This window comes from Macaca nemestrina, chromosome 1 (genome assembly GCF_043159975.1).
Source record: "Macaca nemestrina isolate mMacNem1 chromosome 1, mMacNem.hap1, whole genome shotgun sequence".
Lineage (NCBI taxonomy): Eukaryota > Metazoa > Chordata > Mammalia > Primates > Cercopithecidae > Macaca > Macaca nemestrina.
In genome coordinates this window covers 70,252,286-70,277,400 of record NC_092125.1, presented here as the reverse complement: position 1 = coordinate 70,277,400, position 25,115 = coordinate 70,252,286, and the positions used below count along the sequence as shown (strand labels likewise).

At 39.5% G+C, this 25,115-nt stretch overlaps 1 protein-coding gene across 4 annotated transcripts in view; it reads right to left on the bottom strand.

Moving 5' to 3' along the window:
* Window positions 1-2,602: 2,602 nt before the first annotated feature.
* LOC105493561 (denticleless E3 ubiquitin protein ligase homolog) overlaps window positions 2,603-25,115 on the bottom strand; it is a 67,784-nt gene continuing 45,271 nt past the window's right edge. For all 4 annotated transcript variants that reach the window (XM_011761298.3, XM_011761299.3, XM_024796500.2 and 1 more), the window contains 2 exons: window positions 6,344-7,176; window positions 2,603-4,583 (listed from right to left, as the gene is read on the bottom strand). In XM_011761298.3, coding sequence (XP_011759600.1) covers window positions 4,485-4,583; window positions 6,344-7,176 — 932 coding nt within the window. In that variant the 3' untranslated portion in view covers window positions 2,603-4,484. The remainder of the gene's footprint in view (window positions 4,584-6,343; window positions 7,177-25,115) is intronic.

The following is a 25,115-nucleotide window of genomic DNA, read 5'->3' as shown; positions in this document are numbered from 1 at the left end:
TGTTGTTGTTTTTTAATTACCAGTTGATTCTGATTTGCGAAGACCTTAGCAGACTCTAGCTGTTAGTGGAAAGGGAACAGGAATGAGCTAAACTTTTATGTCCATGTATCGAATATGGATAATAACCCTTGCCCTCCATACTTTACAGCTAACAGCAACTGTTCCAATAAAATATTAGGTATTATGTGCCAGGCACTGTCCTAAAAGCTTTACGTGTAATAACCACAAAAATCCTTTTTTTTTTTTTTTTTTTTTGTGACGGAGCCTCGCTCTGTCATCAGGCTGGAGTGCAGTGGCATGATCTCAGCTCACTGCAACCTCTTGACTCCCTGGTTCAAGCGATTCTCCTGCCTCAGTCTCCCGAGTGGCTGGGATTACAAGCATGCACCACCATACCCAGCTAATTTTTGTATTTTTAGTAGAGACGGGGTTTCACCGTGTTGGCCAGGATGGCCTCCATCGCCTGACCTTGTGATCTGCCTGCCTCTGCCTCCCAAAGTGCTGGGATTACAGGCATGAGCCACTGTGCCCCTCCCCACATAATTCCATTTTAAGGTAGGAAACTGATTCACAGAAGAGTTAAGTAACTTGTCCACTAACACACAGGGCTTGGATTCAAAGCTAGACAGTGTGGCACTAGAGATCATGTTTTCAACCATTATTTATAACCTTGTAAGGAATTTAATAAAAACATGTATCCAAAAAGTATTTTACTTTGAGAAGTTAAAAGTTCTAAGCAGCAGCTGAATTAAGTTCCTGGAGGGAAAAGTAGGCTTCTAGACAGTACTTGCTACATAATAGCTGATTACAAAACAACTTTATTCAAAGGACTTGAAATCTGATCTTTGCTGTTTCTCTCAAATGCTGACTCTGGCCTCCTGAGGTATTATAAAGTGACTCCTTTGGCAACTGAAAATAAAGAAAGGAACTCTTTGCAGACCAGGTGCCTCACACACAGGGCTTGGCACCCAGGTGATATGTAAATGTTGGCTGACTTAAACGCCTTCCAATCAAAGGCATTTTGAAATATGCTATTCATATTTCACAAAATGGCTTGAATATAAATTATTCAGAATGTCAAAACAAAGGGGCATGTGGCAAGTTAAGGAAATTAAAGACAAATGGAGTATAAACGGAATATTAAACCTTTTACATTCAAAATAAGGAACCTGGTTGCATACCCTAAAAACCCTCTTTCCTGGCTTAGCAAGGGATGAACTTTAGGGATCAAATAAGCCTATTCTTTAGTAACATAATATCTCTCATTTGTGATGTTATATGCTTGCTGCAGGCATACCAATATAAACAAGCTGCTTAATATGCTCAGGTGATTTCTTCTTTAAAGGCTGAATTTATCTTACATCATTTCTCAACAACCCCTACACTTTTTAGCTTGTACTCAAACACAGCTCAGAAATAAAACAGGTTTTGCTACCACTTTAGGGATCAAAATGGTTACCTTATAACAAGCTAGGGTTGTATTCCAGGGATGAAAGCATTAAGCTGAAGTCCAATAAAATGTATTCAGCCTGCCTATAACTTCCAACGAATATCTAAAGAACTGATGCATAATCCAATTTTTTTTCCATAATCCCTGATAATTTTATGAGTAATGGGTTAATTGGTAATGTGGCATGATCCAAACCTAGGGCAGGCAAAGAATTCCCTGTGAAGACCTGTGTGAGAAGCAATGAGATCTACCCACAAGAGCTCAACTGGGCCTACATTTAGCCCTTTATGGAATTATGAAGCAGAAACCACTTGTGTTGAATTGCCATAGGGAGGAAATGAACTCAGTTTTTCTAGTACAATATTTTCACTCAGTCTCTCTTCTGACACACATTTGTAAAATGTTGCCCACACTACCTAGTTGTGGAATTGATTTTTCTCTGTGAGACTACTTGGCCTTTGCTTTAAGAGCAATGTAAAAGGAAGTCTGGCCCTCTTGGGACTAGGAAAAGCAGAAAAACAGAGTTAGGAAAAGCAGAAAAAAAGAGCAGCAGTGTGTTGGCTATGACAGGCTCTCAAAAAGCATTTGTTGAACCCACACACGACTGATGTTACGAACATGGCCATAGGCTAATTTCAAGCTGGGAGTTAAAGCTGTTTTAAGCTATTAGGGCTGGGGATGGGGATAATGGGCTGACCCTCAATACAAGAGTAGCTACACATGGTCTTGATCCATCATCAGTTAAATGTGCAGTCCAGATGAAGAAACATTTGAAGGGACTAGTCAGTCATCCTCACAAAATTAAATTAAGGGCCCGTGTTGAAACAGCCAAAAGCAAACTCTTATACGGGATCCTAGCAATAGTGCTTGGAATGTATTCAAATGGAAAAGTTTGTGCTGGAAATACTTGTTTAGAAAAAGAACTACATCACTCCACCCTCCTTTATCAAGTAATCCAAGCCATCTTAAATGCTCAAGGTCTGACCCAGGCAAGATGTTTTTTTATTAAAAGCTCTTTCAGCTTGAAATAGATTATAACTTTGGGAATAAACATTTTATTTAATGAACAAGTAGAAGGGATTCTTGACTACTATAGTTCTTTTGTGTAGACTGCTTCTAGGTAATGCAAAAAGCTCAGAAAAGGACATCAGATAAGGTAAAAGGCTTTATTATTCAGGATCAGCTCAAAGTCTGACACCGACACAGGCAGGGATAATTATCTCATTACAGTTGACCTTTGGCACCCATTTAAAAGTACTAGCTTTCCAAGTGAGACATATTATACCCAGTAGACTCTCGGTATAGTTTCTGACAGCCAAATGTATCCCAATTTCACTCAGTAGTGCTGCCAGGAGATGTGTAGGGATACAAACAAAATCACCTACTTTATCAATCTTTTTCTTTTTCATGGATTTTTCCCCCCATTGGCTTTCAAAGCAAGTGAGATAAACAGCATTACTGGCAGATATTGGTCATAAATAACATCTTTCCAAAGCCCAACAGTCAAAAAACAAACACTAGATATAAGCAGATTTCCTAAATATTCAGTTAAGGCTATGGTGTGCTTGGTTTTGACCAGAGCAATTCTATGGCTTCCTTTTATTTATTTTTCTCCCTGGATGAAACTATGCTTACTTGACCCATGCAATTTCAGTTGTTACAGCTTTAACTTATAAGATCAAAGGAATTAAAAAGTTGTCAGTAAGAATAGATTTTCAAATAATGACAAAAACCGACATAAAGTTACACAGTCCTCAGGGATATGGATAAAACAAAGTTTCATGATTGGAAGGAGGCTCCCTTCTAAGTACGTAGTACATAGAAAGTATGTAAAGCCTCTTTCTGTGAGGTTACAAAGGTGAAAAATATAAAACAATGGTTCAAGATCACTGATACATAATTGTTGCTTAAGGGGAGGGATGTTGAAGATATTTTGCACATTATTAACTTAGAGTCAGTCTATACACTCTCTGTATTAAATATCTAGAGAAAATTCTATTACTTTTCGGCTCAAGGCTATCTATACTAAAAGGCTATTGCTTTTTATGTACATGAAGAGAAACTCAAGGTTTATGTTTCTGGTTCTGGATTTTCAGTTAAAAGCTATATTCTGTTATAAAAATATCAATAAGAAATCATCACTTTTTTCTTAAAATGTGATGACTTATTTTTTTTAAAAACATTGCAGCCCCTAAAGAACCGATGACTACACCTGAATTCAAACCCCAAACTGATTTTATAAAACATCTTCCTCTAGTAAATGGCGAAAATCACAACCTCCTGTAGAAAGTGATGTTGGGTTGGCTGACATACCAGATCGCTTGGTGAAAACATGGGGACCCGAAATCTCATACGGGAGATATATTTGAGAGAAAAAAGACAAACACAGCTTTCTGTTGTTGTTCTCCTAGTTTCTCCAAAGAGTTGACATTTATCACTGCATTTAAAATAAAGATGACTTTAACTCAAGAGACTGCATTTTAACACTGAACTGATATAAATGTACTTATCTGAACATCACATTTTTACACATACTTAAAAAAACCTCCACAAAAGCATAGTGAAAAGATTATGTATTTCAAATAAAATTATACATGTTGGAGGCAGAACAGAACCAGGGGTCTTCAGCAGAGGATTTCTTCAGCAGTCAGCCTTCACAGGCCTCATGCTGCAGCTGGCAGATACTTTTCACTGAGCATAGAAAAGTTTCAGGATAACAAGAAACTTGTTTTTTGCCTCCATGAACCGGGATGTCATTATTGTAGAGAACATGAATAATTTAAAAAGTGAAAACTATTCATTCAAAATGCTAGAGTGACAAATTTACTTTATGAAATTTAAACACAGCATTCATCCTGGGGAAGCTGCATATACATTATGGTAGCAGAACCAGATTAGGTACATTTCAGCATTGAAAATATTTTGTCTAAAAATGAAAAGGCAGCTTTCTTAAAGACCAGAGTTATAGAGTCAGTCTTGTATTTTTCATCTTATTTTAGTGGACCAAAGCTCAGTAACTCACTCAGATTAGAATCTATAATTCTGTTGAGTGTTCAGGACCACAGAAGTCCTCCTGGGACTTTCTATGGAAGTATGTGCAGATTTTCCTCATGGAGCTGGGAGTGATGGTGACCTAGAGGAAGAAAGTTTAGATTTCAGAGATTTCCTTGAAGTTCAACTGTTACCAAGTTATTACTAAGGTGTACCTTAAATTAGGCCGCCAGAAATTTGATTGTTTAGTTAGCCTACTTTCAGCTCCAAATACTTTTAATGGCAATGTCTTTTTGGCTAATTTGTACTGACTACAGTAAAAACTTAACAGATGATATGTAGGGAAAGAAAGCATAGACTTTTTATGTGAAAAGAAAACATTTACTAGCTAAGTCTCCTAATAAGAAATGAAGAAGTTACAATTAACATCCTTTTTGAAATAAATGAATAAATCAGCCCCCCCATTTATAAACAAAATAGGTATTCAAATGGAAGCTGTTACTCTCTTCTGAAGTTGACATTATCATCATATAAAGGTAAAAAATTTTTAAGAAATGTTAGCTTCAAATAAATTACAAGACCAACACACTATTTCTTTTAAAGATTTTAAGATTTATTTATCAGTGAAAGTAGTTTTTCCTTGAAACTACTTTTCTGCTAACACATAGCTGAGACCAGCTCCCTTGAAAAAAAAAAAAAATAGAAATTTTGGCTAGGGATAAAGAGCAGTCACAATTTTGAGAGAAGGAAAGATTCCTTATAACTCTTTTTTCTCCACTTTCTACAGCAAGGTCTTGATTGCAGTTTGTGTACTAAGTTGTCTTTAAAATGTATCAGTTTATTTTTCTAAAATTATGGGATAGGCCTTCATGAGAGCAGGTGGGGGATATGAACACTTATTAAACCAAAACTGGCCTAAGGTTGGTTATCTAGCTTCTGCCCTTTAAAATGGCAGATGATGCTGATCATGATCCCGGATTCTATTTCAATCATCCTGCCACCACTTCCATAACTCATAACAAGAGCTACTGGGAAGTATAGTGGAAACTTGGTTAACCCATCTCCCCTCAACATGCAAACAATAGAAGCTTTTTATTCCCTCTGACAGGTGCCCATAGCTCACCCAATGCTCTCAGCTACTTCTGCCTCCACCACTGTAATGAATCTTGTTTTTCAAGGTTCACAAACCTATTTCTGCCAGCAATCACTGATGACTGATATTATCTAATTTAAATATTAAGTCAGTCAATGAAATGAGTTCTAAAAAGATAAGTGACACTACACTGAATGTTAAAAAGAATAGATATAAGTGTCAAAAGTATTACTGTGGTGTGGCAAGATGATTATAAAAGACTGGGGAGAAGTCATAAAAATCTAGAAAGATTCTGTACTCAAATTGTTCTGTAAGTATCTAAGTTTCACTGTATTTTAAATAATCACAAAATGTAATTACAAACTGGAAATCTACTTATGGATGTTGGCAACTTTCCCATGAACAACAGCTTTATCTATAAAAAGAGGATGGCATACTGTCTAACAGGGGAGGGGAGATATTTTTGAATTGATATCCTGGAGCATGATGAGGGCTTTAGTGAATCAGGCAACAGGGCTGAGGAGTATGGACCCTGACAGGAGGGATTTTAATGGGATTAAGTAGAGTTGCAGATAAAATACAGCACATCCAGTTACATTTGAATTTCAAACAAAAAGTTTCTTAGCATAAAAAATTTTTAGTTAAAATATAGCCCATGCAAAATTTTGTATTTATGTGCTAAATTTGGTAGCACTAGGAATAAATAGATTGCTTTCTTTAAAAAAAAAAAAAGCATCTTGACTTGAGACATCTGGGTGTCTGGCCTCTTTTAAGTTAGGAAATGTATCTTCCCACCACTGCTGACTTACCGGGCTTGGCGATGTCTTTCCGCTCTGTCTCCTGGAATTGGGTGTCTGGGATGATGGACTTCGTGGAGATGGATTCTCAGCCTTCCGTTTGGCTGCCATGGCCAACAACCAGTTTTTATTCTCTGGGGAACTATTCTCTTTGCCTACCATTTCAGACCCTTCTCCACAAGGTCTCAAAGGAAGAGGTAGCGTTCCACAGCTTTCTGAAGCATATGGACTGACAGGAGACGGAGGCTCTGAGATACTTGTACCAGCTCCTTCAATTTTGCTTGATTTGGTAGGACCTAGAGAGTCCTTACTAAGGTCTTCCTGGTTACCAGCAAGGCAGCACAGATCCAAATGAAGATTTTCAACTTGGCCATCAAGCTCAGTCACACAGTTACAACTCTTCACACACTTTTGTTTCACACTCTCCAGACAGCTTGAGTCTAGCCTCCTCTTTACTCTATTTCTAGACTCAGAGCAAGCCTCTGCTTGGGATGACTTCTGGCTCACGGGAATAAGGGCTTTTCTTGGAGACGTGATCTTAGTCTCGGAAGCAGGTGGAGTGATGGGTGGTGATGAGGAAGGTGTTCGGGTCACCCAGTTTCTAATTGACATCTTGAAAGATGAAGGTGGCTTGGGAGAGACGGAGGAGACAGAACCTCTTCTGTTGAGGGGAGACCGGGCCTTGGCAGGAGGGGTTTTAATAGAGAACGTAGGAGTATTTGAAGGAAGAGGGAGGTCTCCAGCACAGCTTGGGGCACAAGCTGCGGATGACGGGGAAGAAATGGATGCATTGCACTTTACCCTGGGGGCTTTGGCAGGAGTACTCTGGCTACTCGTTACTGTTACTGAAAAAGAGGAGAGGATCATGAAAATCAGAAGTGAAAGCCATACAAAGTCCCTAAATTCTCATCAAGAAAAATCATAGTTAACTTATCTAAGGGTCAATTTGCCAGTAAGTAGGTTATATACATCACTTGATTCCAACCATACCCTTTTATCATTTCCAAGTCACCAACCTCCCAACTATCCCATTATAAAATATATACTTGTAAAAATCAACAAAATACCAAAAAACATAAAGAGAAAAAATTTAAAGCGCCTACATAAACCACGTTTAGCATACTTTCTATATTTGTGCATGTGATATATACTACATATCTCAACTTCTTTCTATACAAAAATGAGACTGATAGAAGGGGAAAGCGGCAGATAGGAGGCAGGACTAACTTGCCACTCAGACAGAACAGAACAGCATGTGGAGACTCACATAGTGAACTCTGGCTCCAAGAACTACCGCAGGAACATATCAGAAAAAACAAAAGAATTAACAGATCCTTTGAAAGAAGTAGCTTGCTGCTGCAAAATCCATAAGACAGCAGAAAAATTGAGTGCCCGAAGTGTGAGAGGGCTCCCGAAACTGCATGCTTGGTTGAAGAAGACAACCATCCCTGATAGAGAACTGGTCTTCGGTCAAGGGTATATGAGCAGCTGCACTCCCCTGCTAGAACCTCCAAACAAATTCTCAAGGTCCAAAGTGTGAGAGGGTGGCTGTGCATGGTGGTTCACGCCTGTAATCCCAGCACTATGGGAGGCGGAGGTGGGTGGATCACTTGAGGTCAGGAGTTCAAGACCAGCCTGGCCAACATGGTGAAACCCTGTCTCTATTAAAAATACAAAAATTAGCCAGGCATGGTAGTGTGCACCTGTAGTCCCAGCTACTCAGGAGGCTGAGGCAGAAGAATCGCTTGAACCCAGGAGGTGGAGGTTGAAGTGAGCCAAGATCTTGCCCACTGCACTCCAGCCTGGCCGACAGAGCATGACTCCATTTCAAAACAGAAAACAGTGTGAGGGGTGAAAATCCACCTCTGCACACATCCTCAATGGGGAACCTGAAAATCCAGATCATAGGAGAAGGAGAACTGAAATAAATTTAGAGAGCCAAGCAAAATATATAAGTAGAAGCAGCAGCAGGAAGAGCCCTGTAGGCACTCCTGGTCCCCAGGGAAACCATTTCTGACTATTTCACAGGGGTCTTTGGAGAGGGCAGCCAATGGAATTGGGGAATGACCATAGGGAGAAGGAGACTTTCAGCTGAACTTTGTAATAATTTCAACTGAGCGTGAATTTTCCTGGGCAGAATCTGTGGGGGGGATGGGACAAACAGGAAGTGCACATATGAGCACAGAAGCCGTGGCAGGCAGATGGGCAAGGTCTAAAACCCCTGCTTGCTTTCTCGGGGGGGAGGCGTGTAGTCTAGGGCACGATATCCACCCTGTGCACTGGAGGCATGGATATAAATTTGATTCTGTTGGGCTGTTGGGGAAGCACGGCAGGAGTGAGACTGGCCTTGCTGGCTGTGGCCTGTCACTGCTGGCTTTCTCCTATTTCCCTGGTGATGTGTATGAAGCAGCAGAGGCAGCCATAATCTCCCTTAGAACATAACTCCATTGGCCTGTGAACCACCACTCCCACCACCCAGAGGCCACAGCAAGCCCCACCCAAGGAGTCTGAGCTCAGACACACTATCCCTGGCCCCACCAGATGGTCTTTCTCTAACCGTCCTGGTAGCCGTAAACAAAAGACATAAACTTGTGGGAGCTCTATGGTCCTGCTCATTGAGTAAGAAACCCGAACATTTATCCAGGCAACCTTAGGGCAAGCTTATATCCCCGCTATACTACCACCGCAGTTGATACTCTCTTGAAAGCAACACCTCTGGGCTGGAGGCCAACCAATTCAAGCCATCACAGCAACTCAACAGAACAACCCTGCTCCAAGAAAGGAGAAAATAGCAGCTAATTCTACTGCCTGTAACATCTCTGCCAACCAGAGGTCCTGAGTCTGTCCATGTAATAACTTCAGTGCTAGTAGAACTAGCATTCAAGACAACCAGTGCACTAAACAAAACTACAACCAAATACTCTCACACAGTCCACTTCATCCCCTTGCTACCATCTCCATCAGAGCAGGTGCTGGTATCCATGGCATACAGACCTGAAGACAGATCACATCACGGGACTCTTTGCAGACACTCTCCAGTACCAGACTAGCACCCAGTAGCTCTGCTGAGTGGCTCGACCCAGAAGAGCAATAACAATCACTGCAGTCCGGCCCTCAAGAAGCCCCACCCCTAGGGAAGGGGGAGAGCACCACATCAAGGGATCACCCTGTGGGACAAAATAATTTAAACAGCAGACATTGAATCCCAGATCATCTGATATAGTCCACCCAAACGAGAAGGAACCAGAAAAACAATTCTGGTAATATGACAAAACAAGGTTCTATGACCACCCCTAAAAGATCACACTAGCTCACCAGCAAATGGATCCAAACCAAGAATAAATCTTTGAATTGCCAGAAAAGAATTCAGAAGGTCAATTATTAAGCTACTTAAGGAGGCACCAGAGAAAGGTGAAAACCAACTTAAATTTTAAAACAAAACAGGATGTAGATGAAAAGAATCTCCAGAGAAACAGATATCATAAATAAAAAACAATCATGACTTTTGGAAATGAAAGACACATTTAGAGAAATGCAAAATACACTGGAAAGTTTTAACAATAGAATCAAACAAGTAGAAGAAAGAATTTCAGAGCTCAAAGACAAGGCTTTTGAATTAACCCAATCCAACAAAGACAAAGGCAAAAGAATAAAAACTTCTCTGGCCTTGCTCGAGATCTAGACATCCAAATACAAGAAGCTCAGAGAACACCCAGGAAATTCATCACAAAAAGATCATCACCTAGGCACACAGTCATCAGGTTATCTAAAGTCAAGATGAAAGAAAAAATCTTAAGAGCTGGGAGGCAAAAGCATCAGGTAACCTGTAAAGGAAAAACCTATCAGATTAACAGCAGATACCCTACAAACTAGAAGGGATTAAGGTCTTATCTTTGGCCTTATTAAATAATTATTAGCTGACAAAATAATTATCAGCCAAGAATTTTGTATCCAGTGAAAGTAAGCTTCATAAATGAAGAAAAGATAAAGTATTTTTCAAACGCTGAGACAATTTGCCACTACCAAGCCAGCACAGTTTACAAAAACTGCTAAAAGGAGTTCTAAATCTGGAAGCAAAACCTCAAAATACACCAAAATAGAATCTCATCTCATAGTGGGGGACTTCAATATAGAAAGTCAACATAGAAACAGTGGACTTACACCCTAGAACAAATGAATTTAACAGGTTATTTACAGAACATTCTACCCAACAACTGCAGAGTATACATTCTATTCATCAGAACATTCATGGAACATTCTCCAAGATAGAGACCATATGATAGGCCACAAAACAAGTCTCAATAAATTTAAGAAAATCAAAATTATATAAAGTACTCTCTCAGACCACAGGGGAATAAAATTGGAAATCAACTCCAAAGGGAATTCTTAAAACCATGCAACATTAAATAATTTGCCCCTGAATGAACTTTGGGTCAATAATGAAATCAAAATCAAGCTGGAAATTAAAAAATTCTTTGAACTGAATGAAAAAAGTGACACAACCTAACAAAACCTCTGAGATACAGCAAAAGCAGTGCTAAGAGGAAAGCTCACAGCATTGAGTGCCTACATCAAAAAGTCTGAAAGAGCACAAATTGACAGTCTAAGGTCACACCTCAAGAACTAGAGAAACAAGAACAAACGAAACCCAAACCCAGGAGAAGGAAAGATATAACAAAGATCAGAGTAGAACTTAGTGAAATTGAAACAACAACAAAATACAAAAGACAAATGAAACAAAAAGCTGGGTCTTTGAAAAGATAAACAAAATTGATAGCCCATTAGTGAGATTAACCAAGAAAAGAAAAGAGAAGATCCAAATAAGTTCAATTAGAAATGAAACAGGAAATATTAACAACGAATACCACAGAAATACAAAAGATCATTCAAGGCTACTATGAACACCTTTATGCTCACCAACTGGAAAACCTAGGGAGATGGATAAATTCCTGGAAATATACAACCCTCCTAGATTAAACCAGGAAGAAATAGGAACTCTGAACAGATCAATAACAAGCACTGAGATTGAAATGGTAATTAAGAAATTGCCAACAAGAAAAAGTCCAGGACCAGATGGATTCACTGCTGAATTCTATCAGACATTCAAAGAAGAACTGGTACCAATCCTACTGAAACTATTCCAAAAGAGAAAGAGGGAATCCTCCCTAAATCCTCCTATGAAGCCAGTATCACTCTAATACCAAAGCCAGGAAAGGACATGACAAAAAAGAAAACTACAGACCAATATCCCTGATGAACGTAGATGCAAAAATCCTCAACAAAATACTAGCTAACCAAATCCAACAGTATATCAAAAAGATAATCTACCATGATCAAATGGATTTCAAACCAGGGATGCAGGGTTAGTTTAATATACACAAGTCAATACATGTGATACGGCATATAAACAGAATTAAAAACAAAAATCAGGCTGGGTGTGGTGGCTCACACCTGTAATCCCAGCACTTTGGGAGGCTGAGGAGGGCAGATCACTTGAGGTCAGGAGTTTGAGACCAGCCTGGCCAACATGGTGAAACCCCATCTAAAAATACAAAAATTAGCTAGATGTGGTATCCCAGTTACTTGGGAGGCTGAGGCAGGAGAATCCCTTGAACCTGGGTGGCGGAGGTTGCAGTGAGCTGAGATTATGCCACTGTACCCCAGCCTGGGCAACAAGAGCTAAACTCTAAGAGAAAAACAAACAAAAACACATGATCACCTCAATAGAAGCAGAAAAAACATTTCAGAAAATCTAGCATCGCTTAATGATGAAAACCCTCAGCAAAATCAGTATAGAAGGAACATATTTTAAGGTAATAAAAGTCATCCATGACAAACCCACAGTCAACGTTATAGTGAATGCAGAAAAGTTGAAAGCATTCCTCATGAGAACCGGAAAAAGACAAGGATGCCCACTTTCACCACTTCTATTCAACATAGTAGTGGAAGCCCTAGCCAGTCACAGCCAGTCAGAAAAGAGAAATAAAAGGCATCCAAATTGGTAAAGAGGAAGTCAAGCTGTCGCTGTTAGCAAATGATATGATTGTATACCTGGAAAACCCTAAAAACTCATGCAAAAAGCTCCTAGATCTGATAAATGAATTCAGTTAAGTTTCAGGATACAAAATCAATGTACATAAATCAGTAGTACTGCTATACAGCAATAGCAAACAAGCTGCAAATCAAATCAATAACTCAACCCCTTTTACAATAGCTGCAAAACCAAAGAATATACCTAACTAAGGAAGTAAAAGACCTCTACAAGGAAAATTACAGAACACTGCTGAAAGAAATCAGACGACACAACAAATGGAAAAACACATCCTATGTTCAAGGATGGGTAGAATCAATGCCGTGAAAATAACTATACTGCCAAAAGCAATCTACAAATTCAATGCAGTTCCCATCAAAATACCATATAATTCCTCACAGAACTAGAAAAAACAATCCTAAAAGTTATATGGAACCAAAGAACAGCCCACATAGCCAAAGCAAGACTAAGCAAAAAGAACAAATCTGGAGGCATCACATTACCTGACTTCAAACTATACTACAAGGCTATAGTCACTCAAATAGCATGGTACTGGTATAAAAATAGGCACATAGACCAATGGAATAGAAGAGAGAACCCAGAAATAAAACTAAATACTTACAGCTAACTAATCGTCAACAAAGCCAACAAAAACATAAGGTGGGGGAAAGGACAACCCTATTCAATGGTGCTGGGATAACTGGCAAGCCACATGTAGGAGAATGAAACTGGATCCTCATCTCTCACCTTATACAAAAATCAGCTCCAGATGGACCAAAGACTTACATCTAAGACCTGAAACTATAAAAACTCTAGAAGATAACATGGGAAAAACTCTTCTAGACATGGCCTAGGCAAAGAGTTCATGACCAATAACCCAAAAGCAAATGCAAGAAAAACAAAGATAAATAGATGGGACTTAATTAAACTAAAAAGCTTCTGCACAGCAAAAGAAATAATCAACAAAGTAAACAAAGAACCCACAGAGTGGGAGAAAATCTTCACAATCTATGCAACTGACAAACGACTATTATCCAGAATCTACAAGGAACTCAAACAAATTGATATGGGAGTGCTGGGAAGGGAAGAGCATGGCCCCTTTAAATGATACAGAATGAGGGAAGAGAAGTGCTGGGTAGAAGGTGTGATCCCTGGCTAGGGCTCCATCCCCACGGACCTAGGTGAGGACAGGCATTTCCTGCCCAAATGTTGCATTTCCCAGACCACCTTGGCCTGCCACGCCCCCACCCTGTGCCTATAAAAACCCCCAAGACCCTAGCAGGAACACATGGTGACTGGATGTTGTGAGGAACGCATCAGCAGAAAAAGACACAAGTGGCTGCTCCTCAAGCAGACGTTGAAAGGAGCACGCTGGCGGAAGAGCACGCTGACAAGCTTCCGCAGGCTGGCCGGCCAGCAGGGCATCAACCGGTGGAATGATGCAGTTTGGTTGGGGCAGTCAGAGGAGAACTTGGGCCGCCACGGGCCCAACTCCAGGGGAAAACCATCTCCCTTCTGGCTCCCCCATCTGCGGAGAGCTACTTCTTCTGCTCAGTGGAACCTTGCACTCGAATTCTCCAAGCCCACATGTGATCCGATTCTTCCGGTACACCAAGGCAAGAACCCCAGGATACAGAAAGCCCTCTGTCCTTGCGATAAAGCAGGGGTCTAATTGAGCTAGTTAACACAAGCCGCCTATAGACAACAAAACTAAAAGAGCACCCTGTAACACATACCCACTGCGGCTTCAGGAGCTGTAAACATTCACCCCCAGACACTGTTGTGGGGTTGGAGCCCCACAGCTTGCGCATCTGTATGCTCCCCTAGAGGTTTGAGCAGCGGGGCACTGAAAAAGAGAGCCACACCCTCACTGCACGTCCTGCAAGGGGGACAAGGGAACTTTTCCAGTTTTAAAATCAGCAAGGAAAAAACCAAATAATCCCATCAAAAAGTGGGCTAAGGATATGAATAACAGAAAATTCTCAAAAAAAAAAAAAAAAGATATACATAGGGCCATCAAACTTACGAAAAAATGCTCAACATCACTAATAATCAGGGAAATGTAAATCAAAACCACAATGCAATACCACCTTACTCCTGCAAGAATAGCCGTAATTGGGGTGGATGTGGTGGAAAGGGAACACTTTTACACTGCTGGTGGGAATGTAAACTAGTACAACCACTATGGAAAACAGTACAGAGATTCTGTAAAGAACTAAAAGTAGATATACCATTTGATCCAGCAATCCCACCACTGGTATCTACCCAGAGGAAAAAAAGTCATTATATGAAAAAGACACTTGCACATGCATGTTTATAGCAACATAATTTGCAACTGCAAAAATGTGGAACCAGCCCAGATGCCCTTCAATCAAAGTGGATAAAGAAAATGTGCTGTGTATATATATACCATGGAATACTACTTAGCCATAAAATGGAATTGAAATAATGGCATTTGCAGGAACCAGGATGGAGTTGGAGACCATTATCTTTTTTTTTAAAGCTGTTGTCTCGCTATGTCGCCCAGGCTAGATTGCAGTGGCACAATCTCGGCTTGCTGCAACCTCAACCTCCATCTCCCAGGTTCAAGCAATTCTCCTGCCCCAGCCTCCCAAGTAGCTGGGACTACAGGCATGCACCACCACGCCTGACTAAGTTTTGTATTTTTAGTAGAGAGGGGGTTTCACTATGTTGGCCAGGCTGGTCTTGAATTCCCGACCTCAGGTGATCCACCTGCCTCGGCCTCCCAAAGTGCTAGGATTACAGGCATGAGCCACTGCGCCTGGCCTGGAGACCATTATTCTAAGTGAAGTAGCTCAGGAATGGAACCAAACATCGTATGTTCTCACTTACAAGTGGGAGCTAAGCTATGAAGATGCAAAGGCATAAGAATGATACAATGGAATCTGGGGACTCAAGGTGGGAGGCAGGTAAGGGATAAAAGACTACACATTGGTTACAGCGTACACCACTGGGGTGATGGGTGCACCAAAATTTCAGAAATCACTACTAAAGTACTTATCCATGTAATCAAACATCACCTGTTCCCCCAAAACTATTGAAATTTTTAAAAAAGGAGAGATCACTATATATATACACTATTTAGTAATCTTTTATCTCAAGTCAATTTATTTGTATTATGTATATAGGCTATAATGTGATGTTTTGATACATGCATACATTGTAGAATGATTAAATCAAGCCAATTAACATCACTTCATATATTTTTGCGGTGAGAACATTTAAAATCTACTCAGCAATTTTCAGGTACATAGTACATTATTCTACTCTCTGCTCCTATGAGTTCAACTTTTTAAGATTCCACATGTAAGATCATGCAGTGTTTGTCTTTCTGTGTCTGGCTTATTTCTCCTAGCATAATGTCTTCCAGGTTCATTTCTGTTGTTGCAAATGACATTAACTTTCTTCTTTTTCAAGGCTGAATAGTATTCTATTGTGTATATACATCATATTGTCTTTACTGTTGATGAATACTTAGGTGATTCCGTATCTTGGCTATCATGAATAGTGCTGCAGTGAACACTGGAGTGCAGGTATCGCTTCCACATACTGCTATCATTTTTTTGGATATATACCCAAAAGTGAAATTGCTGGATCATTTGGTAGTTCTATTTTTAATTTTTTGAGAAACTGCCATTCTGTTTTCCATAATGGCTATACTAATTTACCTTCCCACCAGTGTACAAGGGTTCCCTTTTCTCCACATCCTTACCAATACTTGCTACCTTTTGTCTTTTTGATAAAAGCTATTCTAACAGGTGTGAGGGGATATCTCATTGTGGTTTTGATTTACATTTCCCTGATGATTGGTGATGTTGAGAAGTTTTTCATATACCTGTTGGGCATCTGTATGTCTTCTTTTGAGAAACATCTATTCAGGCTCTTTGCCCATTTTAAAATTAGGACCAACCTGCTTCCTTAATGTATCGTGAACATTTCCCACATTAATACAGATTTACCTTATCATTTTTAACAGCTACAATGTATTCTAAGGTATAGGTATTCTACAGCACATTTAATGCTGCCATTAGCATTCTTATATATACTCTTGAGCAATGCTAGGGCAGAAAGGCACTGCACAGTGGCTCTCAAACAGGAACCCACAGATCTAAAATCTGGCACAATCACTTACTATGTGACTTGGGCATAACCCTTTATCTCCTTGGACTCAGATTCTTTATCTGTTAAATGGAGATAGTTTTTCTTTTCACAAGAAGCCATTCAATCAGTTACGTGTTTAGGTTATCAGGCCTCACATGGCTTTCCACTTTATTTTACAAATGACTACTATTTTCCACAAATAAAAAAAAAATTCAGAATCTCAGTGCTTGCTCTCTGTAAATCAAATCAAACTTAGTAAATAGGGTTTCTCTATGTGTACCCATCCCTTTGTTTACATACGATGGCAAGTACTTCAGGCAAATTTTTATGAACTTCATGCTTCTTCCCTCTCAGGCCCTACCACAGACAACACTTTCTCAATTTCCTTCTGAGCTTTCTAGATTGCTGAAATAGCATTCCTGTTGTCAGATAATAAGGGCATTTATTTATTTCTTAGTCACAAAGCCTTTGAATTGTTAACTATGATTTTTACCTAATTGCATTTATATCCAGCTGAATTTAGGATGGGCTGATATAAAAATGCAATCTCTCTTTTAGCAGAAATAAAGATTGGCAAGTATTCACTTTAGTCAGTTAATTATTCTGTCCTTTTTTACTCTGTGCTTTTCACTCCTAAAGCAGTCTTGCCTTGAGAGAGAGAGATTCTACAAATTGACTTTTGCTTAAACTTTTCTCGTCAACCATATGTTTAGAACCAGCCAAAATGATACTGCTCTTTTTAATAAGGATCATTAATGAAAAACCCCATTTTGTCATAAGGTGCTATGAAAAGGACTTAGTAACAGGGACCTATTCATGAAGCCTCTGGTTATGGCTCTCACACTAATGCTCTAGAGCTTGATAACAGCTATTTTTTTCAGCAGAAGGAAGTTTTCATTTGTTGCACTCCTTGGTGCAGGTCAATAGTCACTGCACAGCTGCCACAGTCATCTGTCATCTGTTCCATTTAAGTAGGTCAAAGTGTACATCTAGGGCAGAAAGTTCTAAAATTTTATGAGTCCTATAATATGCCAATTAACAAGGCAGGATTGGAGAAGAAGGAAGAGTTGGGACAGGGACAAACCAGGTATGTAGGTTTCTGAAACTTGCATGGCATACACTGGAAGTATTTACTGATAGGGCTGGTATAAAATTGATGTGTTGGAAAGTTGGGGCATTTCCTCTTCCTTCAGGATGTCATGGTGAAAGAGGAAATGGACCATGGGGGTCAAAGAGATTTTGTTAGCTTTGAAGGTTAGCAAACGCTGGGTCAAATTTAGTGTGTGTGTATGTGTTTTTTAAACAGTAACTAGATTATAACAGTATGAAAGTTAATGGTAAAAAAAATTCAACCAGTACAGAGGGGACGAGGGTAGAAACAGGATCCTCTTTTCAACTTTTTCATTTCACTTTTACATTCTTGTGCATTCCACAATTTTCTCTATGCCTATTTAACATATACAAAGGTTATGTACCGTACCTTAAAAAACTCCAAAATACAAATGGATTATACTATATCTATGTACATGTTCTGCAATTTGCTCTTTTATTTTTATGTCTCTTCATGAAAGTACACATAGATGCACTGCATTATTTTTTACAGGTGCATTGCATGCCATTATATGAGCCTACACATATAAATATGGCATGCCATTTTCTTTAGTACTTCATCTACTTAAGTAGACCAACTCCTTATTGACCTTAAGCAATATATGAAATTTGATGACATGGTAGCATAGATGGAGTTATTGCCCTAAATGCTTCCTAAAGTCAGTTCCTTTGAAGAATTATAAGGAGTCTACTAATAGTTTGCAGCTTCTTTCTTTATTTTTTGAGATGGAGTCTTGTTTTGTCGCCCAGGCTGTAGTGCAGTGGCATGATCTCAGCTCACTGCAACCTTCACCTCCTGGATTCAAGCAATTCTCCTGCCTCAGCCTCCCGAGTAGCTGGGATTACAAGTGTGTGCCACCATGCTTGGCTAATTTTGTATTTTTAGTAGAGATGGGGTTTTGCCATGTTGGCAAGGCTAGTCTCGAACTCCTGACCTCAGGTGATCCACCCGCCTCGGCCTCCCAAAGTACTGGGATTACAGGCGTGAGCCACCGTGCTAGGCCAGCTTCTTACTATATGAGAGTTTGCCATCTGGCCTCAGCCTGCCTTTTCAGTCTTATCATGAACTTTGCTATTCTAGGATCATGTTACAGGACACTACTAGTTGCTTCCTGAACAAGCTGTGTACTGTCACATTTCTTTGTTCATGTGGTTTTCTTGCCAAGTCAGCTCCTCCTTTGTCAGGCAGAAATTCTTCTCATGTTTCAAGACTCTGATGACAACGTTAACTCCATTGTGAAGAATTCACAACTTCTTTCCTCTTCTCCCACAGAGGAAGTAGGTTCTCAGAGTCCCTTGTTTATACAGCTAATGGCTGTGTGCTACAGTTTTTGAATATGCCTCCTAGACTAGACTGTGAGCCTAGAGAGCAGCTAACAATGGTTTATTCATCTTTAGGCCCAGTGCTCCTATAGTGCCTAGCAAGGAATTATTAAACAATGTTTGTTAAGTTTCATTACTGCTGACAAGGATACAGGTGAGGTTCTAGGCATCAGAAAATTAACTCCATAATTATCCTGTTGACTTGTGAGACTGCAGCAATTGAGACAGAACAGGTAAGGTTTCCTTCTCTTTAGGATAAGGATAATCAACTTTGTCACTCAATAATGCTTAAACCAGAGGTTCTCAATCCTGGCTACATAACAGACCTACTTGGAGCTTTGTAAAAATACAGGTACTTGGCCTCCACCCCAGTCCTATTGAATCAATCACTGGGGATACATGGACTTGAAAAGCTCCCCAAGTAGCTATGATGCATAGCCAAGATTGAGGACTATTGGTTTCAGCAGTGCTATGAGATCTCTGGCTAAAACACAGGGAAAGAACAGTAAGCAATAAAGCAGGTGCTGGCTGGGAACAGTTGGGCAGGGGAAAAGAGGCTGTGTCTTGGCACTTAAACCCTTCCAGTTAATGTGTTAACTGGGGGGTTTACAAACCAGGGCCAGAAGTGAAGATATGCACCCCAGGATAGCAATGAAAGGTTGGTGTGGCAATTAGAAGCTTGGGAAAGCAGGGGAACATGATTTTCAAGATGGCAATGTGATTAGAAGCAGTAAATCTGTGGCTGGAAGCTGGCTTAGAGAGTGGAATGGTCAGTGTGCCAGCCTTTGGCACCCATGTCAGGTTGTTGCTTTGTAGTGCTCTTCAGAGTAACCCTAGCATCACCCATAAATGGGGTAATCTAGTATATGCATAACTCTTACTCTGATCTTAACCTGAACTTTTGCCTTGCTTTGTTAGGTTCTAAAGAAGGCAGTGCTGCAGAGTGGTTCCGAGCATGTGTTCTAGAGTCAGACTGTAAGGGTTCAGTTACAGACTCTGGTTCTACAACTTCATAGCTATGAGATTTTAAGCAAGTCTAACTTCCTTGACCTTCCATTTCAGTTGTTTTCATAATTAAATGAGATAATCCAAGTAGGTCCTTAGAACAATTATGCTAGGAGTCAATAGTGGCTAAACGTTGTTATTATTACAACTCAAATTTGGTCAATATGTAACTTTTTGGTGACTTGGCTTCTAAGAATAATTAATGGCACACTAAAAGTACATAGTTAAAAGCCAGATACTTTTCATCACAAATTTTAAAAAATGGTATAGTCATTAACACAAGAATTTCACCTTTGGGAATCTTATTTTAATGGAAAGGGGGACCCTAAATTCAGGGAGGAAAAATCTCCAACTTTTAAAATATTGAAAACAAATGTTTAACTACAATAGAATAGCTAGGTAAATTATGGAACATTTACTCAAGTATAGTATTTTAGATAGTGTTGCAAAAAAGATAACATAGAAAGTACTTAAGGCTGGGTGCTGTGGCTCATGTCTGTAATCCCACCACTTTGGGAGACTGAGGTGGGTGGACTGCTTGAGCTCACGAGTTGAGCCTAGCCTGGGCAACATGGTGAAACCCCACCTCTACAAAAAATACAAAAATTATCCAGGTGTGATGGTCAGAAGTCAGAAATAAACCCTCACATTTATGGTCAATTGATTTTTGGCAGATTTTTACTAAGGGTGCCATGACAATTCATTGGGCTAAAGAATAGTCATATTCTCACCATAACAAGTGATGGTGAGAAAGTTAAATATCCATATGTAAAAAATTAATTTGAATGCCTAACTCACCATAACACAAAAATAAACTCAAAATGAAACACAAGCCTAAATTTAAAAACTAGAAGAAAGCACTGGAGTAAATCCTTGTTACCTCAGAATAGGCAGTAGTTTCTTTGATTTAACATCAAAAGCATAAGTGACAAAAGAAAAAACAGATAAACTGAACTTCATCAAAATTATAAAGTTATATGTGTCTAGAGACACCATCAAGAAAGTAAAAACACAACCCACAGAATAAATCATTTCAAATCATTACATGATAAGGGACTTAGGTCCAGAATATATAAAGAATGCTTACAACTCAACAATAAAAAGACAAATAACCCAATTAAAATATGGGCAGAAGATCTGCATAGACATTTTGCCAAGGAAAATATATAAATGGCCAATAAGCACATGAAAAGATGTTCAACATCATTGGCCATCAGGAAAATACAAATCAAAACCACAATGGGATACTAATTCACACCTGCTAGGATGGGTACAATGAAAAAGACAGACAATAACAAGTGTTGACAAGAACACAAGAGAAATTGGAACCTTCATTTTAGGTGTTGAAAATATTCTAGAATTAGATTGTATTAATGACTACATAACTCTAAATATAGTTGACTCTCTGTATCTTGAGTTCTGTATGCTGGGTTCCACAGCCATGGATTCAGTTAACCACAAATTGAAAATATTAAAACAAAAATGTGAAAAAAGATGGTTGTGTCTGTACTAAACATGTACAGACTTTTCTTTCCTGTCATTATTCCCTAAATGATATAGTACAACAACTATTAGTATAGCATTTATACTGTACCAGGTATTTTAAGTAATCTAGAGATGATAAAAGCACATGGGAAAATGTACATAGGTTATAGGCAAATACTACAACATATATCTACAGTCTGAGCCTCTGTGGACTTTGGTATCTGTTGGGGGTTCCTGGGTCCAATCCCCCATGGACCCTGAGGGACAACTGCATACTTAAAGGAACTGAACAGTTTCTTGATTTAACCAAAATCATGACTTTGTATTAGGAGGATGAGGTGTATGAAGGTTTGATAGTGGTGGGACACAGGAAAGGGAGTTAAATCCTCATGCCACAAAGGAAAGAAGTTAATAAAGCTGAAAATTGCAAAAAATAAATAGAAATGCACAAAACTATTTAGAGGTCTAGACATACATATCAAAGAATCAGCAAAAAGATTTAAAAGAGGTTGCCTCTGGGAAAGGGAAACTATGAGGCAGAGGGTCTGTGGACTGCTATTTATCTTATTCACTCTTGTAGAACTATCTGACTTAATATAAAAATTAGCTGGGCATGGTGGTGTGTGCCTGTAATTCCAGCTACTTGGGAGGGTGAGACAGGAGAATCGCTTGAATCTGAGAGGCAGGGGTTGCAGTGAGCTGAGATCATGCCACTGCACTCCAGGCTGGGAGACAGAGTGAGACTTCGTCTCAAAAAAAGAAAAAAAAAAAAAAATTAAAGAAAGCAAAGAGCAAAAACAAATAAGGCAGCACCATCAAAGACTACAGAAACCAGACTTAGAGCAAAAGACTCCTCTGAAGTCTAGTTATGCATCTTATAAGCAACTAAATAAGTCATTAGAAAAATGGGCCTGTATATTTTCCCTTTCTCACCTTCAATTCCCCATTAACCTTAGGCCTTGATGGCTGAAGTAAAATGAATCTTTAAGCTTAAACCTCAAGCTTAAAGATAACAAAGTCTGAAACAGTCACTGAGAGAATATAAGAGTAAATGGACAGGGAAATATGATTGTTGGCCAGTAAGAGTCAACTTCAGGCTAGCAGTAATTAATTGAAAGTGAGCATTCCACATGGTTGTGTGTTTACCATGTAAGTACAAATTGATACCCTGAGGATCCACTGTGGCTGGCTCATTGCTTGAAGATTTTTGCTCTTGGTTCACTGTTACTCTCTTCAACATCGTCTCTGTCAATTTGTGGTGATTAAAAAATCCATGTACATAATCTTTCCAATACCTTGGTTTCTCAGTTTCTTGACCTCCTTCTTCTATAATAATCTTGTCCTTTCACTTTCCTAAGCCACTTATTCTTGATCTTATTATTACTAATACCTGGAAATCTTCCATTATCTTAATTTCAGTCATCCCACCACTTATTTTCCCAGCTCCCTTTAGTATTTCAATTCCAATAATCTTTTATCCTCAATCCATTGATAGTACCACATTTACACTATCCCTTGGCCCCATTATGTCCTCACTTCCCCTCCTGACATAGTTTTGCTGTTTCCCCACCTGAATCTCATCTTGAATTCTCATGTATTGTGGGAGGGACCTGGTGGGAGGTAACTGAATAATGGGGGCAGGTCTTTCCCATGCTGTTCTCATGATAGCGAATAAGTCTCATGAGATCTGACAGTATTATAAGGGGGAGTTTCCCTGCCCAATCTCTTTCTTTGTCTGCCGCCACCCACATAAAATATGACTTGCTCCTCCTTGCCTTCTGCCTTAATTGTGAGGCCTCTCCAGTCATGTGGAACTGTAAGTCATTAAACCTCTTTCTTTTGTATATTGCCCCGTCTCGGGTATGTCTTTATCAGCAGTGTCAAAATGGACTAATATGCCTCCTTACCAAGGTTATATCCTATAGTCATAATCATCCTCTTTGCATCCACCCTCAACTTCCTTCTTCACTTGCATTGCTAAACCACATCCCTGGTTAAATCCAGCTCCCTACCTATAGTATACTTGTACTTGCATAGCAAACACAGAACCATGTGGAGTGCTCACTTTCAATTAATTACTGCTAGCCTCAAGTTGACTCTTGAAGCCCAAAAATCATATTTTCCTGTCCATTTATTCCTCTATTTCTCTCAGTGACTATTTCAGACTTTCTTATCTCTTCTAAAATCTCTACTCCCTTTCTCCCTTATCCTTATTCACAGTTAATAACCCTGATTCACGTTTTAACATCAGAACAGAAGGAAGCTTCCATTAAGTTATGGCCATCTCATCTCTCCACCTCTCTCCCCACCATCTCTCAGTAGCCTACCTGCACCATGCTTATATATTCCACCTTTTCTCCAATTACTGTGGATCAACTATCCACGTTCCTGGCAAAGGCCTACCCTCCTACTGCGTATCAGATAGTATCCCCTCATGCTTAACATTGCTCTAGCAAATTCCCCTGCATCAATTTCCCCCTCTCTATACGATCCTGCCAATCACTGCGAAATGTTATATTCCTATTTAAAAAAAACCCAGCAAACTTCAACCCTGCTTCTTTCTCCAGCTACCACTTCACTTCTCTTCTTTCCTTTATAACAAAACTCCTTGAAAGAACTGTCTATACTTGTAGTCCCCAAGTCATACACATGAATGACACCAATCAGGCCACCATACCACCAAAATGACACTCATTAAGGTCACCAAATAACCCCTACAACTGCCTAATCCAATGGTCAGTTTTTAGGCCTCATCTTATTTGGTATGCCAGAAACATCAGATCAAATTCATTCCTCTCTCCTCTTATTTACTTGGCTTCCAGGGTACAACACTCTCCTAGTTTTTCTCTTACTTCTCTGGTTGTGGCTGCTCAGTAGGCTTTAATGGTATTTGTCACCTCCTCAACCTCTACACACCGGGGTACCCCAAGACACCAGGCCTAATTTTTTCTATCTATACCTATCTTCACCCTGTGTGATAATGAACCTCACATCTACAGTCTCAATCCTGAACTGCAGAATTGAACATCTAAATGTCTCCCTGACATGTACACTTGGGTGTTTAATAATCATATCAAACAACATGTCCAAATGGAACTCCAGCTGTTACCTCCCAAACTTGCTCTTCCTGCAGGGATATTTATCTAGGTTAATGAAACTCCATCCTTTTAGCTTCTTAAACAAAACCTCTGAAGTCATCCTTGATAACTCTCCCATACAGCACCACATCTGATCCCTCAACATATTCTGTTGGCTCTGTCTTATAAATATATCCAAAATTGAATGACTTCTCATCATAGCTTCTGCTACTACTCTGGTCTAAGTCACCATCATCACCTCCTGGATTATCTCAATGGCTTTTTAAAAGTAGCTTTTTGCTTTTATCCTGACTACCTTACTATTTATCCTCAACACAGGAGTAAGAATGATCAAGTTAAAAGTCAAATTATGACACTCTTCTGCTCCAAACCCTCTGGTGGACTTCTGTCTATCAACATAAAAGCCAAAATCTCACAAGAATTTAATTTTCTACTACTATTCCCTCCCTTTCCTTTGCCTGCTCCAGCCCTAGGGGCCAGCCAAGCTAGCCTCTCTGAGGAAGAGAAAATATGCCAAGCATGCTCCTGCTTTAGGGCCTGTGTACTTTTATCTGCCTTGAATACTCTTCTTTAAAATATCTACATGGCTTACTATTTCACTTTCTTTACT